This window comes from Pectinophora gossypiella, chromosome 12 (assembly GCF_024362695.1).
Source record: "Pectinophora gossypiella chromosome 12, ilPecGoss1.1, whole genome shotgun sequence".
NCBI lineage: Eukaryota > Metazoa > Arthropoda > Insecta > Lepidoptera > Gelechiidae > Pectinophora > Pectinophora gossypiella.
In genome coordinates, this window is record NC_065415.1 from 15,625,183 (window position 1) to 15,640,949 (window position 15,767).

The window sequence follows — 15,767 nt, forward strand, 5'->3', positions numbered from 1 at the left end:
AACTAGCCTATTTTTGCTTGATGTTTCGATCACATTATGTACATAATTATGCTGCTACCTGTATTGCTTCTCTTTATTTTGATCAGAATAATAATGAGTGGAAGATGTGATCATCATTTATGCCCATGAACAAATATAAAAGATGCATGATATGTCTGTAATCCATGAAATTAGAAGGTTAAACGAAGGAAAATCTGTACAGCGCCAACAATAATGTCGTATCAGGAAGTGAAGGATTTGGCGGGAAGAAGACAGGAATCTCGATTACTTCACCGAGAAGAGCGCAGCTCTTAAATAAAGAGAGAGAGAGACTGAAAAGTCCCTCATTGCCATTAATAAAGTCTGCTGGTTCTCTATCTTCTTCTCTCGTGTGGGTTGTGAAATCAATGACCAATGTTATCAACCCTGCAATCCAAAAACATGCAATAAAAGCAATAAAAAAAATTGTTAAATTGTTGTTGTTTTTTAAATTGTTTTGTAAATATAGTGATGTTAAAATCTTGTCTTTGTGTGTATGGCGTCCTTTTATAATAAACAATTTATATTCTATTCCATTTAAAAAAAAAACACTTAGATTCAAAGAAACAAATTAAAATGAAACTCTCCAGCGCACAGCGGGAACGAAGACTGTAAAGGCTCCATCTTTAGAGCAGTAATGTCTAAATCTTATTATATCACAACTACCTCAAACAAAATACAATTTCCTCACACAAGTTTTGCCGCTTAAGGCAACTCATTCAGCGAGGATGTAAAGCATAATAAAGGGGGCAAGATGTAATGAAATTAATGAAGAGGAATTGGTTTTTTACACCATACAGGCTGTTGATGACATCGTAAAGAAAACTTTGAGGGTCGATTCAGACCATGATTCTGAGTAATTATCAAGTAGAAATCTACTAAATTCAGGATGTATTCAATTCAATTCAAAACACTTTAAATATTGCACATAAACAAATGACAACCACAAAATAATGTCAGCCGAAGTATATAATATAAATTTCTTCCAGGAAACCTTAGGGAGATACTGAAATAGGGGACGGTGTAATCAGAGATGTGCCGTTCCCGGGAATGTTCCCGAAGTGGGAATGTTCCGTTTGTAAAAACTATTTAATAGTAAAAACAATGGCAACTTCTCGTTTTCAAATTATTCTTTCTTGTACTCTGACTTTATTTGGCTAAAGCTTAAGTACCTAACTGTGTCAAAACCGAGTGGAGTGGCCAACTTTGAGCAAAATTGTCTGAAAGAGCTCGACGAAAAACGCCAAACACGCAAGGATCGTCCTAAACCCATTTATAGCTCCTTCAACTCGGATGGACAGCTATTCTGCCTCCAACGTGACGGGGTTTTCAGAACAAAGTTTGACTTTGCCAGTCACATTTGAGCGCACGAGAAAAGAGACTGAGGTCGCCGTTGTCGGAGAAGGAGGACTATATATAAAGCTTTTTTTACATAACTTCTGTGCCTTTTTACTGACGGGAACGTTCCCAAAGTGGAAAATTCCAAGGATTAGCACAGCACTGGGTGCAATACAGTAATTATAGTATTAATAATGATGAGAAAAAAAAATACATCATCTCCCTAGCGATACCCGTTTTTACAGAGTCCGCTTACCTAACTAAATTACTCAATTGTATAAAAATATTTTATGTTTATCTTTTTTTTATAAAGAACGTCTAGGGCCCTGTGCCGAGGTTTTTCTTGCAGCTTCTTTCCCCCGGCTATACAGGTTGTGAGAAGCTGCAGTAGTTTTAAGCGGATGAGACGTTCGTTATGTAAAAATTGACGATTCAAAGTGTAACTATGTTACGTACTGAATAATGATATTTTTGAATTTGAATTTGAATTTAACCTGTCCAATTGACAGGTCCGGTTTTTTACAGAAGCGACTGCCTGTCTGGCCTTCTAACTCGCGAAGGGAAACTCAGGCCAATGCTGATCGTGGTTCTAAGAGAGATATAGCCCTTAAGGTAGCGACGTAATGAAATTGCGCACAAAGAGACGTTCACGAAACGTTCTAGTATAAAACGAGTGGGTTACTTATAAAATAAAATACAGGGTGATAGTGAGACACCGTAGGAAAAAAGTCCCCCAAACTGAAGTGGGACTGGGCCGGACACGTATGTTGGATGCATCCGGAGCGATGGGCACGAGTCGTTACCCACTGGACACCTCAAAGCGGGCATAGAAGTCGAGGCAGACCGCGTAAAAGATGGTGTGACGACCTCAATTCTTATCGAAGGGATTGGCCGGAGATCGCGCAAAGTCGAGAGGAGTGGAAGAATCAATAGATAAGATAAGAACGTACCGAATACTTAGGGGGATGATTCAACTAATGATTCCGAGTTAATATCAGGTGGAATTTTCCATCGCAAAATTTATGTATTTTTGAGTTTTTTAATTATCTTCAATTTAAATTTTTGCGATAAAAAATTCTACTTGATATTAACTGTCTTTGGAGGATGATTCAGACTATGATTCTGAGTAAATATCAAGCGGAATTTTCTGACGGAAATAATCCGTACTTTTGCGCCGGAAAATTCCACTTGATATAGAATCACGGCCTAAATCATCCCTAAAAGTTTTCGTTACAGTGTCACTAACATCCTGTATAGGTAGGTACTTATATCATGTAGCCGGTCCTAACGTATTCTGCCCGAGATCTGAGCAAATTCAATTCCACAGTCGCCCTTCAAATCCTTTCTCATCCCACTCTACTGTACAAAGCATTGTTTTCAGAGATAGAAGTACAAGTATTATTTTCTACTTTGGCAATTCTACTGACAAAAGTATTCTTTGAAAGAAATTTCAGGTACTACTTATTCTAAATCTGGCGTCAATGTAGACGAATCCTGAAGTACATCGGCTTGCTTCTCAAACGGGGAGTGCCGATTCGTACACACACACATCCGAAACACGTCACATTAGACTTAGGCGATTCTCACACTGCCCCGCATCATACTGCATGTTGCGTATCGACGCACCTACGCGCATTCCTGCGGTAGTGCAGATCTGCATCATCGTGCGGGTGTTTTACGCACTCACGCGCGTAGATGCGTTTTGTAGATTAACGCACGGCGGCTCTCATTTCATTCAAAGCCGTTCCAAAATCACGCGCGGCACTGCGGGATTCGGTGTGCCATACCTTGCGTCTGGCCCCGCACCTACGCGCGGGGGTGCATATTTCTCCGCTTGTATGCGCGTGATCCGCATGAACGCGCGTGGATGCATTTTCTGTGTGTTAGACTGTGCGTGTTTTCTATACAAACGGAGACACTTACAAGCAACGGAAGACCACGCATCCACGCGCAGTGTGAGAATCGCCTTAGGCAAAGCTTGTCAAAGTTACATTACAAGATGAACTAAGTACCAACGCTTCACCAAGCCTTTATATTTCTGTAAGACCAACGTGATAGGTGGTGAGCCGGATGTTAAATGTTCGAGCCGACTGTGTTTTTGAAAATTGCACTTGAGTCAAATTAGTAACTCAATGGTACCGGGGATGGAACTGGCGCTCACCGTTTGAGAAGCAAGCCGGTGTACTTCAGGATTCGTCTACAGTGACGCCAGATTTAGTCTCCTAGGCGTACATATATAAACTGCCTATATACGTCCCACTGCTGGGCAGAGGCCTCCCCTCAATCAACCGGAGGGGGTATGAAGCATACTCCACCACGCTGCTCCATTGCGGGTTAGTGGAGGTGTTTTTACGGCTAATAGCCGGGACCAACGGCTTAACGTGCCCTCCGAAGCACGGAATCATCTTACTTTTTCGGATAATCAGGTGACTCAAACCTGAAAAGTCCTTACCTAACAAAGGACAGTCTCACAAAGTGATTTCGACAATGTCCCCATCGGGAATCGAACTCGGACCTCCAGATCGTGAGCCTAACGCTCTAACCACTAGACTACGGAGGCTGTTGCTAGGGTACAGTCATGAGCCCCACTTTAGGAGTCTGTCGCACTAACTTATTTGACATTTAGTGAGACTTACAGTTCAATTTGTCAAAAAAGTTAATGTGACACGGTACCCAAGTGTATACACATTAATACTAGTGACCGGACACAATACCACAGCTTTACTCGTGAAAAAATAAGTAAAAAAATAAAGTAAATGCCAAACCGGTGTCTAGCCAGACAAGACGTGTCTCAGACGCATTAGTTCTGGAACGTTCTGGCAAGGGGCGCGAAAACTGCCGTAGAAATTGGACGGGCTTAATGTTATTAGATTTGCTATTTTGACAGTTTCTCTTATGTGTATGTAGCCGTAAATATAGGATTTGCCTTGGCTTACCTGGAAGTCTCTAAATAGACTTCGGACTCAGGTGGGCCGAAGTAAGGACAATTTGTTCAGGTGGGGTTTCTCGGATTGCTCGGACTTAAAGTGCAAGTGCGGCACTGTTCCCCAAACGATGGAACATCTTACATCGTGTCCTGCGTGCCCGAACACCTGCACGCAGGAGGATCTGATGAGCGCTGCAGATAGCGCCATACTTGTTGCCAAGTTTTGGGCTGATACTATTTAGTTTGCCATCGACACGATAAGAAGAATATAGGACTTGCAACATACACATCCCTCTATCATTATCCCGTTTTTCACGGGATCCGCTTACCTAACCTAAAGATTTGTCAGGTCCGGTTTTATACAGAAGCAACTGCCTGTCTGACCTTCCAACCCGCGAAGGGAAAACCAACCGATTAAGTCACATACCTCCGAAAATGCTTTTCTTAGATATGTGGGTTTCCTCACGATGTTTTCCTTCACCGCTGAGCACGTGATAATATAGGTCTTGCACCAACGAGTTATTAATTACCCGACCGCGGCGAAGCAAAAAGGAGGGTTATGTGTTTGACCGCTATGTAAGGTACGTGTGTGTGCACGTTTGTTCCAACTTAACTTCTATACCACTTGTCAGAGTTTGACAACTGAATTCCTTTGAAAATCTGTCGAATAGTTATGTTTAAGAGTTTGCTTCACCATCGTGAGCGCATTCTTCTTAACGGCTTCCGTGGTCCAGTGGTTGAGCGGTTGAGCTCACGATCCGGAGGTTCCGGGTTCGAATCCCGGTGGGGACATATCACAAAAATCACTCTGTGATCCCTAGTTTGGTTAGGAAATTACAGGCTGATCACCTGATTGTCCGAAATTAAGATGATCCCGGTTACTACTTACTGATGAAAGTAAGTAGTCGTTACATGAGCCATGTCAGGGGCCTTTGGCGGCTCAATAGTAACCCTGACACCAGGGTTGATGGGGTTGGTAATCCACACAACCCACACGATAGAAGAAGACGAAGCGTGATGCTTTGTTAGGGTAATTCCGGGATAGACGGCCGTACGGGAGAGTTGGCCAGTGCCTAAAAATTGTACAAAGAATCGCTAGATGGCATAACCACGTACTCAGGTTGCTTGCCGAGGTGCGTAAGAACAAACGTACGCCAAAAGTTCCGCGAAAAAAAATGAAAATGTTATTAAAAACCTAATGTTTTGATTTGACTAATGCTAATTCTTTTTTAAGAGTTTACGTACGAAGTTGTGGTCATATTAGTTTTCAAAAATAACATGTTTTTTTAGTATTTTTACCAGATAATGAACCGTGCTACATAATAAGCTCAAAACTACGGCATGGTTTTGCGTTTTTTTTCACTTGGATGGTATGGCCATCTCTCCCGGATGATTAGGAGAGATGGCCTTGGTTTGTCAGTGACAGATGGCCATATGATTGTAGGGGATAAATTTTAATATTTTTTTGTTATCATTATTTTTTAAAATTTATTTCGTCAAAGAATGAACGCATATAACTCCAACACAAATTTAAAAAAAACTTTCTCCGATTCCTGAATGGTTAGAAGAGGTACGCAAACGAGCGAAGCAAGTTGGCAAAGTTCTCACTTCTGAGAATCATATTCATGTAAGAAAGTCTAAAGAAGAGGCTCGACTGCTCAAGGAACAAAAAAAAAAGATTAAGAAGGAACAAGAAAGTAATAAAAATACAATTAAAGGAAGGAAGGATCAAGACTAAGAAAGTAGAAAAGACTGATGATAGCAATAAAATGACTGACAAACCAAAAAATAAATTACCTCTTAAAAGAAAATCGACTAGGAAAATATCTAAAAGCAGCGATGACGAAGAAGAAGAGATAGTTTTAATTGATACAGATGAAAAGAGCGATATGAAAGAAGAAAACAATTGTGTAGGCTGTGGAAAAAAATATTAACAAACACAGCTAATCGAAGATTGGATTCAATGTGCCATTTGTTTTCAATGTGAATTGCACAGAATTTGATACCGTGTGCTCTAAATGCGGTCGATGCAAAAAAAGTCAGATGACACAAAGTAAAGCTGTGTTAAAAATAAAAAAGTGAGATTTAGTACTGGCCATCTTACCCGTCCTACTATGGCCATCTCACCCTTAGTATACGGGAGAGATGGCCAGAGTTGTTTTTTTTTAAAAGTTAGTTTTAAGGTTGAACTCTTTAAAAAATATCAATATTATATGTCACTTCCATAAGTTAAATGTTCAGAGTTTAATTAAAAGTACTGATTATCATAATGCATATTGTAGTTTAATTTTTATTAGGCTTCAAAAAAACTATGGCCATCTACCCCGGCTTTACCCTATATTATGTACTAGCGATCCGCCCCGGCTTCGCTCGGGTGCAATGCTGTGGAAAAAAATAAATTATTTACCACATCACATTCAAAACTTCAAAAATAACAGTATTTCTCCACTTTTTAATGGATGTTATTATACATATAAACCTTTCTCTTGAATCACTCTATTAAAAAAAAAAAAAAACCGGTGCGTAGTTCAAATTCAAAAATATCTTTATTCAATAGGTAACATAGTTACACTTTGAATCGTCAATTTTACATAACGAACGTCTCATCCGCCTAAAACTACTGCAGCTTCTCACAACCCGTATAGCCGGGGAAAAGAATATTTAAGCTAGTTTTAAATATTTAAGCGTACATAGGGATATAGGGACAGAAAAAGCGACTTTGTTTTATACTATGTAGTGAAGTACACAAAAAAGCCAAAGAGAACCAATTTGTCGGAGGATGGCTTCCATACGCTCAATCTCGTACAACTCGTATAAAATTCATAACCATTTACTTTTCTAAGACATCTGCCGTATGTATTTGCAAGGAAACTTAAGTGCATGCTAAAGTGCTTTTAAGTTATGACAAAACAAAGCTTATTTTGAGTAAACAAGACAGTCTGTGTAACAAGCAAAGCAATGTCATTAGGTATCACAAGGAAATAGTTGTAGGTAATAATATTTATTTATTTATTTTATTTATTTATTTGTTTGTACACAATAAAACAGACACAAGAAACATACAAAGAAAACAGATAGTACAGGCAAGCTTATCTCTAAACAAAGAGATTTCTTCCAGCTGACCTACGTGACAAGAGAGACTTTCAACGTATAATATTATATAGATAGACATACATACGCGTACAAAATATTTAGAAATTACTTAATTACTTATACTAATATAAAACAAAATATAATAATGTTGAAACTTGAAAAGCAACAGAATAAGTGTTCTTACTTAGTGTTTTTGTAAGTTTAGTTGCAATGCCTCCGAGAACGATGGAAGAGAAACACGAAAATGCCAAGGATATAGTATGTGGATATTGTGAACTCGATCAAAAAAAAAAATGGAAAGTCTGTAACTTAACATAAGCGACCATCGGGATACGTGCTACTGCTGGCCACATTTCTTCTTCAATATAATGTCATAAGTGCTTTTGTTTCCCAGGTGGCGTCTACTTCGCGAACCCGAGCGAAGAGCTAGTCGACCTCAACCAAGTATGGGTGGAGATCCCCCCCGCCGTGGCTTTGGGGGGGGACGTGCGCGTGACCGTGCGCGGCGTGCAGGCGGGCGCGCGGCTGCGTGTGCGCCTCGCGCGCGAAGACGACGAAGGTCGCGCCCTCCTCGCCACCATGCCTTTAACCCTGGATACTGACAGCCGCATGACCCTCCCTTGCGGCTACTTCTCTCGAGGTGGTTCCTACTACCTCGAACTTATCGCTGATAAAGACCTCTTCAGTGACAACAACGTCAACGTAACAGATAGATTAATAAAACGCGACGCCGATGGTGGTAATGATGAGGACTTAGCAGACAGTATATATGTAAAACGTATCGGTGAAACTGGTGATACCAATGAGGTCGTGAAAGACTTCAACAGTAAATTAGTGAAACGTGAAGCCGACGAAATTAGTGATGACGGTAGCATAATGGAAACAGGTGATAGTGTAGTAAAATCTTGGAAGTTTGACGTGTTGTGGCCTTCAGCTAAGCTGGATGTGACTCCGGAACAAATACAGACGTATCCAGAAAGACAAGTGACTGCTATTCTAGAGTTTCCAAAGGTGGTGTGCACTCCAGTGGAGTCTAGTGCGGATTTCTGGTTGGAGTTGTTGTATTGTGGACATTCGAGCGGTGGTGCTGTGTTGTGTGATGGCAAGAACACCAGCTCACATGCTCATGTTTTGTACTCTGAACAGGTAATTCAAATTTCATACTTTTTTCCATTTGTCAAGTTCTTAATGCTAGTTTTTTTGTGGACAGACTAGCGGCCCAGTGGTTTGATGACATCGTTGCAACGGCTGCAATGTTGTTGATAAGGTGATGCAAAATGGAGGAGGCCTGTACCCAGCAGTGTTGGGTGCTTAAGGTCATGTTTCGCGATGCTGCTCCAGACATGATTTTAGCCTATAGTGTAAAGAGTACTTTGCAGTTCCAAATTTGATCGCAGTATGTTCACCTTTGCATTTGTCTTCCCAGTCTGCAGTTATTTTATATCCGATTCATATATCTGTTTCGTTCTCAGGTTTCTGTAATCATCGATTCATTAATCTCCTTTTATTAATTCTCCCATATCCGTCTGAACGTCACATCTAAACTTTTCTTGACTTTCAAAATGCCATGTATGAAAATTTTGATGAGATTAAAAGTTGTTTTGGCGTAATTTGGCCATAGATGGCATCAATTACTTGGTCGGAAATGAAAGTAAACTCTAGTAAGTCATAATTAAAACACATAATACCTACTGTGTGTTTACCGCGTTACAATCAGGGATATGAGATTGTAAGAACCCGGTACTATACCTATGTTTTAATTTAAGTAATAACTTTAATTAATAATCGAGTAAACCTAGAAAGTCAGTTTTGCGTTGTGTACTCCAATTAGAAATTGGGACAATGTTACGTAGTAGCGTAATTTTTAGCAGCAATCAAGGTCATTTACTCCTTTCAGATGCATGGATTCCCCGGCAGACGCACGATGACCCTGCGGTGTGAGTTGTTCGGGCAGGCTGGGGACTACGCTCTGACGCTGCGACCGGCTGCAGCCGCTGGGCCGCAGGACTTAGCTGCTGCCTTCATAAAGGTAGGTATTATAGCTCATCTCGGATACTCTAAATAAAATTTTTCATACATAGACACTACACAAAGCAAAGAACTAGAATATAATTCAGACTGTATGTTCTTTGGTGATGTGAGTTCTTAATTCCATGATAACCTGGTCGGAGAACGCGTGACTTACCTCGTAGTGTCCCAGGTTCAATCCTGGATCGTGATCAACCACTGAATTCGACTTTATGAGATTGAAATCAAGTTTGGATCATGGATAATTGATCACGTGGTTTCCTGGAATCGTGTCCGGTAAATGACAATACGTAGACTCCTCATATGAACATGACATAAACATAGCTGGCAAGAAGTTGGTGTAATATTATACACCTCGGCCTACCCTTCGGGGCTACAGTATATCTACATTCTGCGGATTTCCCATCATCATCATCAGCCGTACGACGCCCACTGCTGGGCATAGGCCTCCCCCAAGGATCTCCACGACGATCGGTCCTGCGCTGCCCGCATCCAGCGGCTTCCCGCGACCTTCACCAGATCGTCGGTCCACCTTGTAGCGGGCCTACCCACTGAGCGTCGTCCGACACGTGGTCGCCATTCCAGAACCCCAGCGGATTTCCCAAATCTATTCAATCTATCTCCCTAGCGTTATCCCGTGTTCAGGTCCGCTTACCAACCTGAAGATTTGACAGGTCTAGTTTTTTACAGAAGCGACTGTCTGTTTTACCTTCCAACCCGCGAAGGGAAAACGCAGCCCAATACAGGTGACCAAACTCGGGAATTTGGGTTTCCCCACGATGTTTTCCTTCGACACTAAGCACGTGATAAACATTTAAAATTCAAACATGATTTCGAAATCATTGGTTTAGACCGCTGCTGGGATTCAAACCTGCGACTTCACAGAGAGAGTCAAGCATTCCAACTGAGCTATTACGGGTCTAAACTCTAAACTATTCAATATCAATAGACAAGTAATCGAGCATCAAAGAAAGGTCAGGTTATACAACATGAATGAGAAGGTTGAAAACTTCACCAGACGCGGGCACAATGGAAGTAAACTAGCGGAGTTACCAACATTATGAGGCCATTCAGCGACGGAGCCGGTCTCAGCTAATAAAGTACAACTTTCTACAAAGTTACATTTTTCTTCAATAGACTTCACAACTTGAGGTGCATTTTGTAAACTTATGCGGCGGCATCTTCTGTAGAACGCTTGCTATTACTTTGAGGTTGAAGGTTTGAATCCAACACAGGCCTAAACCAATTTTGTCGAATTTGTTTTCGAATTAATATTTGGATTATAAATGATTATCACGTGCTCAGCTGTGAAGGAAAATATCGTGAGGAAACCCACATTCGCGAGAAAAGCATTTTCGGAGGTATGTGACCTAACCAGTATTAGGCTGGTTGCGGGTTGGAATGTCAGATAGGCAGTCGTTTCTATAAAAAATCGGACCTGTCAAATGTTCAGGATAGGTAAGCGGACCCTGTGAAAAACGGGATAATGCTAGGAAGATGAGGATGCGGCGGATTCCACGATACTTAATACTTTGTTGTCCCTGTGACCGTAGACGTATTCTTTATTTTCTCAGATTGTATACAAGTCAACAAAAGGTACAAATTACGTATAAATATGTAAATTAGTAGCTCCTTGCTATCTTACTCCTCCTCGTAGAATTTGCTCGAAGTTCAGCGCATTTTCTTGTGACGTAGATATAATATTTATGTTTATAAATAAGACAGTTGAGTCCGATTGTGATCTACAAAACGAGACTAGATCGTACTGAACCTTTTCTAAGGATATCTCCACTTTGGTAAATGTATATTCTTTGTGTTCCTCTGCCAGCCCTACCACCAACCTTTGCTTTATGTACTGATTTCGTAATCCTATTATCCTTTATCCGCTCTATGTGTCCAAACCAACTTAACATTCCTTTCTCAATCTTAGTCACTATATCGTCTTTGACACCACATCTCTCTCTTATCACTGTGTCTTACTCTATCACTCAATATACTACAATATTTCCACGGCATTAGTCCTACTTTCATGCTTCCTATGCCATGCCCAACATTCACTACCCAATGAAAACCGAGCCTGAAATCGCCTACCTTTCGATTGAAGCAACGTGTTCTGCCAATATACTTACTTATTATATTTTAACTAGAAAAGTAATTCTAAAAACGGGTCCCTCGATCAATCTTACTTCAAATACAGTTCGAACACGCGGCACTGAAGGAATTTCAACAACTTTGATGGAGAGGCAAATAAAGAAAGTTACAGTACACAATTTTAATGCAAGCCTCATTTATTACACATAAACTTTTATGCAGATTGCTCTCTCGGAGTTTGTAAATAACGAGTCTTGTAAAATATAACGATAATAGAGTCCTGTTTTATGGCCGATGAAATTTCGAAATTGTTATGGTAAATACGAGCGTAAAAATTGTCGGCACAGAATTGTCACGACACAACGACTGCATGGATAACTGGCTCATAAAAGATATCGTACTATGACATTTTCATAATGTATAGTTTAAACTTTATCTATGAAAATTACGTTGAATAAATGATTCTGATTTTGATTCTGAGTCTGATTCTTATTCTGATTCTGATTCCGATTCCGAGTCTTATTCTGATTCTGATTCGGATTCCGATTTCGATTCCGAATCTGATTCTGATATACATTATATTGTTGCCTATTTTTATTCGTTTGTAACTTACTATAATGTAGTTATGTGAAATATTGACTGATATTGTTTGGAATGTAGATGGTGATGATGGTGTGGATGGTGATGGTGTGATGGTGGTAATGGTGGTGGTGATGGTGGTGATGTGAGGTGATGTGTCGAGGGTTCTTCCAACCAAGCGCAAACACCAGTTTGTTCTGTATCATTTTATACTTTTTAGAATATAATTAGAAAGCTTTCGCGGGAGGCGGCGTCATTCCGATCTAGTTTGATATTCAGACTACGTTCCGCGAAAAAATACAGTTGGCGCTGTATAGATTTGCTCCCGATTAACCTCTTAATTTCATGGATAATAGACAATGCATATTTTGTCTTTGTTTTTGGGTATAAATTATGATCCTTGTTATTACACCCAGGCATAACATATCTTCTACCAATGATTATTCTGATCAATATAAAGAGAAGCAATGTAGGTAGTAACATAACTCAAGCAACAAAAAATGTTTCGTAATGTGTCTGCAACTAGGTTATAAGTAAATATGTACCCCGAGAAATGAGAAAATATGTAATTATCTCGTTTAATCGGAACAGCGCCATGTTTTTATTTTTGGGCAATGTACCATCCCTCCCCTCATTGCCACATGCAAAGATATTAGTTATTATTATTTTATTTATTTATTATTATTAAGCTTTAAGTATAACATTAGTTTAAATGCAATGTCCTGCAAAATTGTTGTTAATATTCTAAACATGTGTTGCTAGCAACTGTTAGCAATCAGAACTTTAGCGTATTAAATGTACCTAATAATCATTATATTAATTTTATAATAATTATTGAACACTTTGAAATAATTATTTATCGCAATATTTCGTACTTAATTACTAATAACTAACTAAAGTGTAACTATGTTACCTACTGAATAAAGATATTTTTGAATTTGAATTTGAATTCACACACACAGACGCACGTGTACGATAACATCAATGTGTGTTGTCTGTGCAAAACGAGGTTGTTTGTATGACGTGTCCGGGGTGTGACGGTGATACGGCTCAACACCTATCACGTTGGTCTAACAGAAAGCTCGGTGATTTAGGTGTGGGGGAATCTTGCGATGGATGTACCTGGGATATAGTCACGATTTTTTTTTTACTTATTGTAGATTTGCCGCAGATGGCATTAACTACTTGGCCGGACAAATGGGGAGCGCTGAAGGCTCTCACCCGGTACAACGTTTACGACAACAGGCCTGAGGGTGCCCAGTTGGGCGCGAATCTCGGCTCAGGGCGTCGTCTGAGAGGAAAAATATTTGAAAGAATTAATCGACCCTAGTGGGTCGATAGCGGTAAGCGCTGAATGAGGGAAATCGTCGACCACACCGGCGGGGTCGGTATCGGAGTCCTGAAAAGATATAGTCATGAGATTATGTTATGTTGTTATTAAACAAAATAATTAATCAATATTGATCTTGGATTAGTTTTTGAAGATTGGGCTTGTATTTTTGTAATATAAACATGTGTGGGAGTGTTTATTTCGTATTTTTCCACTCAAACGGAACGTAAACAAAAACAAAGTCTAATTCCTACGTACCTTTAGTAACAAGGTTTCGATCCGAAACGTATAAATCAACCTTAGACGTTAAGCTGGCCAAGTGCGTGTCTAACTCGCGCACCAAGAATTCCTAGGCTGTAACTTTGCCTTTAAAAAACTATTGTCTCCATTCATCAATTTTTTTTTTTTGATGTGACTTATTGTAGATTTGACGTAGATGGCATTATTAACTACTTGGCCGGATTCATCATAATAGGTCGCGATTGATTTATTTGTAAAGTTCTTTATTCAATGCAATTTGTTACAGAAGTTGTTTTCTCGACATAGTCAAAGAAAAAAACAAACATACCTTATTAACATTCCTTAGCAAACATACTGCTTATGAGAAATGATTTTAACATTTTTTCTGAACGACTTGATATTAGGTGATTTTCAATTTATAACCGTAACTTACCTTGTGTAAACTTAGAATAGTTACACTTATGAACAATACCTATTTTTATTTCTGAAGTCACAACATAACTAAATATGAAATTAGTACTTTAAATACTTAATTGAGTAAGTACATTATTAAATAGACATCATTACGACTAAATAAACATCCAGGTCGCGATTAGTTTACCAACTGCAAATAAATTTTGTCATCGCAAAATCATTTTTATTGAGATGGAACAAAAAAAAATCAATTTTCTGATTCTTATCTTCACTTGTGTTGTAAGACCTTCCTTTTTGCCAAACATGATTCTAGGTTTATAGGAAGTACCCCATAGGTTGTGTTCCCCTAAGAAATTAAAGAAAATAAGTTGCGTTAATTTAGATGCTTGATTTTTTTACAACTTAAAGAAACCGTAGGTATAAAAAGTAGATGTTAATTTCAATTTTAAATCTCTACACGCTACCGAGAAAAAGACTCGTGATAGATAGACAGACAACTAAGTTATGTATCCTATAAGGGTTCCGTTTTTCCTTTGGAAGTTCGGAACCCTAAAAATACAGATTAGGCAAAAACAGCTCTCGAAACGAAAGTTGCTGAAAGCAATGAATACAAATAAACTAGCGAAATTCCCCAAGTTTTTTTGGAATTAAAGGCAATAGCAATATATCTCACTGCCGGAACAGAGGTACTACATAATATATGGGGCAACCTGTGGCGAACTAAATATTTATTGAGGAGTTTATTCCCGGGCCTTTACGTGGAAAGGTCTTTTTACGGCAATGGGTTCCGATAGTCATTTGTGAGTTATGGGTTTGAACGTTGTTATTCTTGTAAAGGTATTTTGCTTGGATATTTTTTTTTCCGAGAATACTTGATGTAACTGACGCGAATATAAAACTGGTCAGACGATGCCCTAAGCCGAAGTTCGCGCCCAGCTGGGAACCCTCAAGCTTGTTATACCGGATGAGAGCCTTCAAAGCTCCCCGTTTGTCTGGCCTAGTAGTTAGTGCCATATGAAAATCTTACGGTCTGATATCATAATATTGAGGATACTGGAACTGGAGAAAATACTGAGGAGAATGATCCAGCTCATGATTCTGAGTCAATATCAAGTAGAATTCTTCACCGCAAAATTGATACTTCTGTTGTGTTTTTAAATTACTTTCAATTGTATATTTTTGCGATGGAAATTTCCACTTGATATTAACTGGAATTAGTGTTCGTTTCGGTGTGACTAACTCAAGGTGAAATTTATAATTCCGTTTTCTTCCACAGGCTGATTGGTCAGAGCAGTTCGTGCTAAACGTGCACGGAGGTTCCGTGTTTCCGTGCGGGGAGGGGGTGCGCGTGCTGTTCCAGTACCCTGAGTGCGTGTTGGAGGGTGCAGACAGGGTGCGGGTGTTCGGCAGGGACGGCGACCGGCTGCGGTATGTCGCCGAGCGGCGGGTTAGAAGGTGAGGTTTCTAGTTATCTTCTTCTTCTTCTTGTTGTCTAGCCTAAGGTGTCCTATGACCACTCTACACTCCCTCCATTTCGTCCTGAAGAAAGCTTAAACTTAATATATTTATGAAGCAGTAGAGTCGAAAGATAAAGGCTTAAGCAAACGTCTCCTTAAAGTCAAATATACTTTCTTCAAACTTACAAAAGAATATCAGGACGTCCACCACCTCCTTATGATCTTTCCAATGAACATCCTCCTATGCTTTTTT

The 15,767-nt window shown here is 39.7% G+C and overlaps 1 protein-coding gene across 1 annotated transcript in view; it reads left to right on the top strand.

Moving 5' to 3' along the window:
• LOC126371640 (uncharacterized) overlaps positions 1-15,767 on the top strand; it is a 342,871-nt gene that overhangs the window by 300,854 nt on the left and 26,250 nt on the right. Inside the window, exons 5-7 of the mRNA XM_050016953.1 lie at positions 7,770-8,521; positions 9,273-9,404; positions 15,334-15,512. Coding sequence (XP_049872910.1) covers positions 7,770-8,521; positions 9,273-9,404; positions 15,334-15,512 — 1,063 coding nt within the window. The remainder of the gene's footprint in view (positions 1-7,769; positions 8,522-9,272; positions 9,405-15,333; positions 15,513-15,767) is intronic.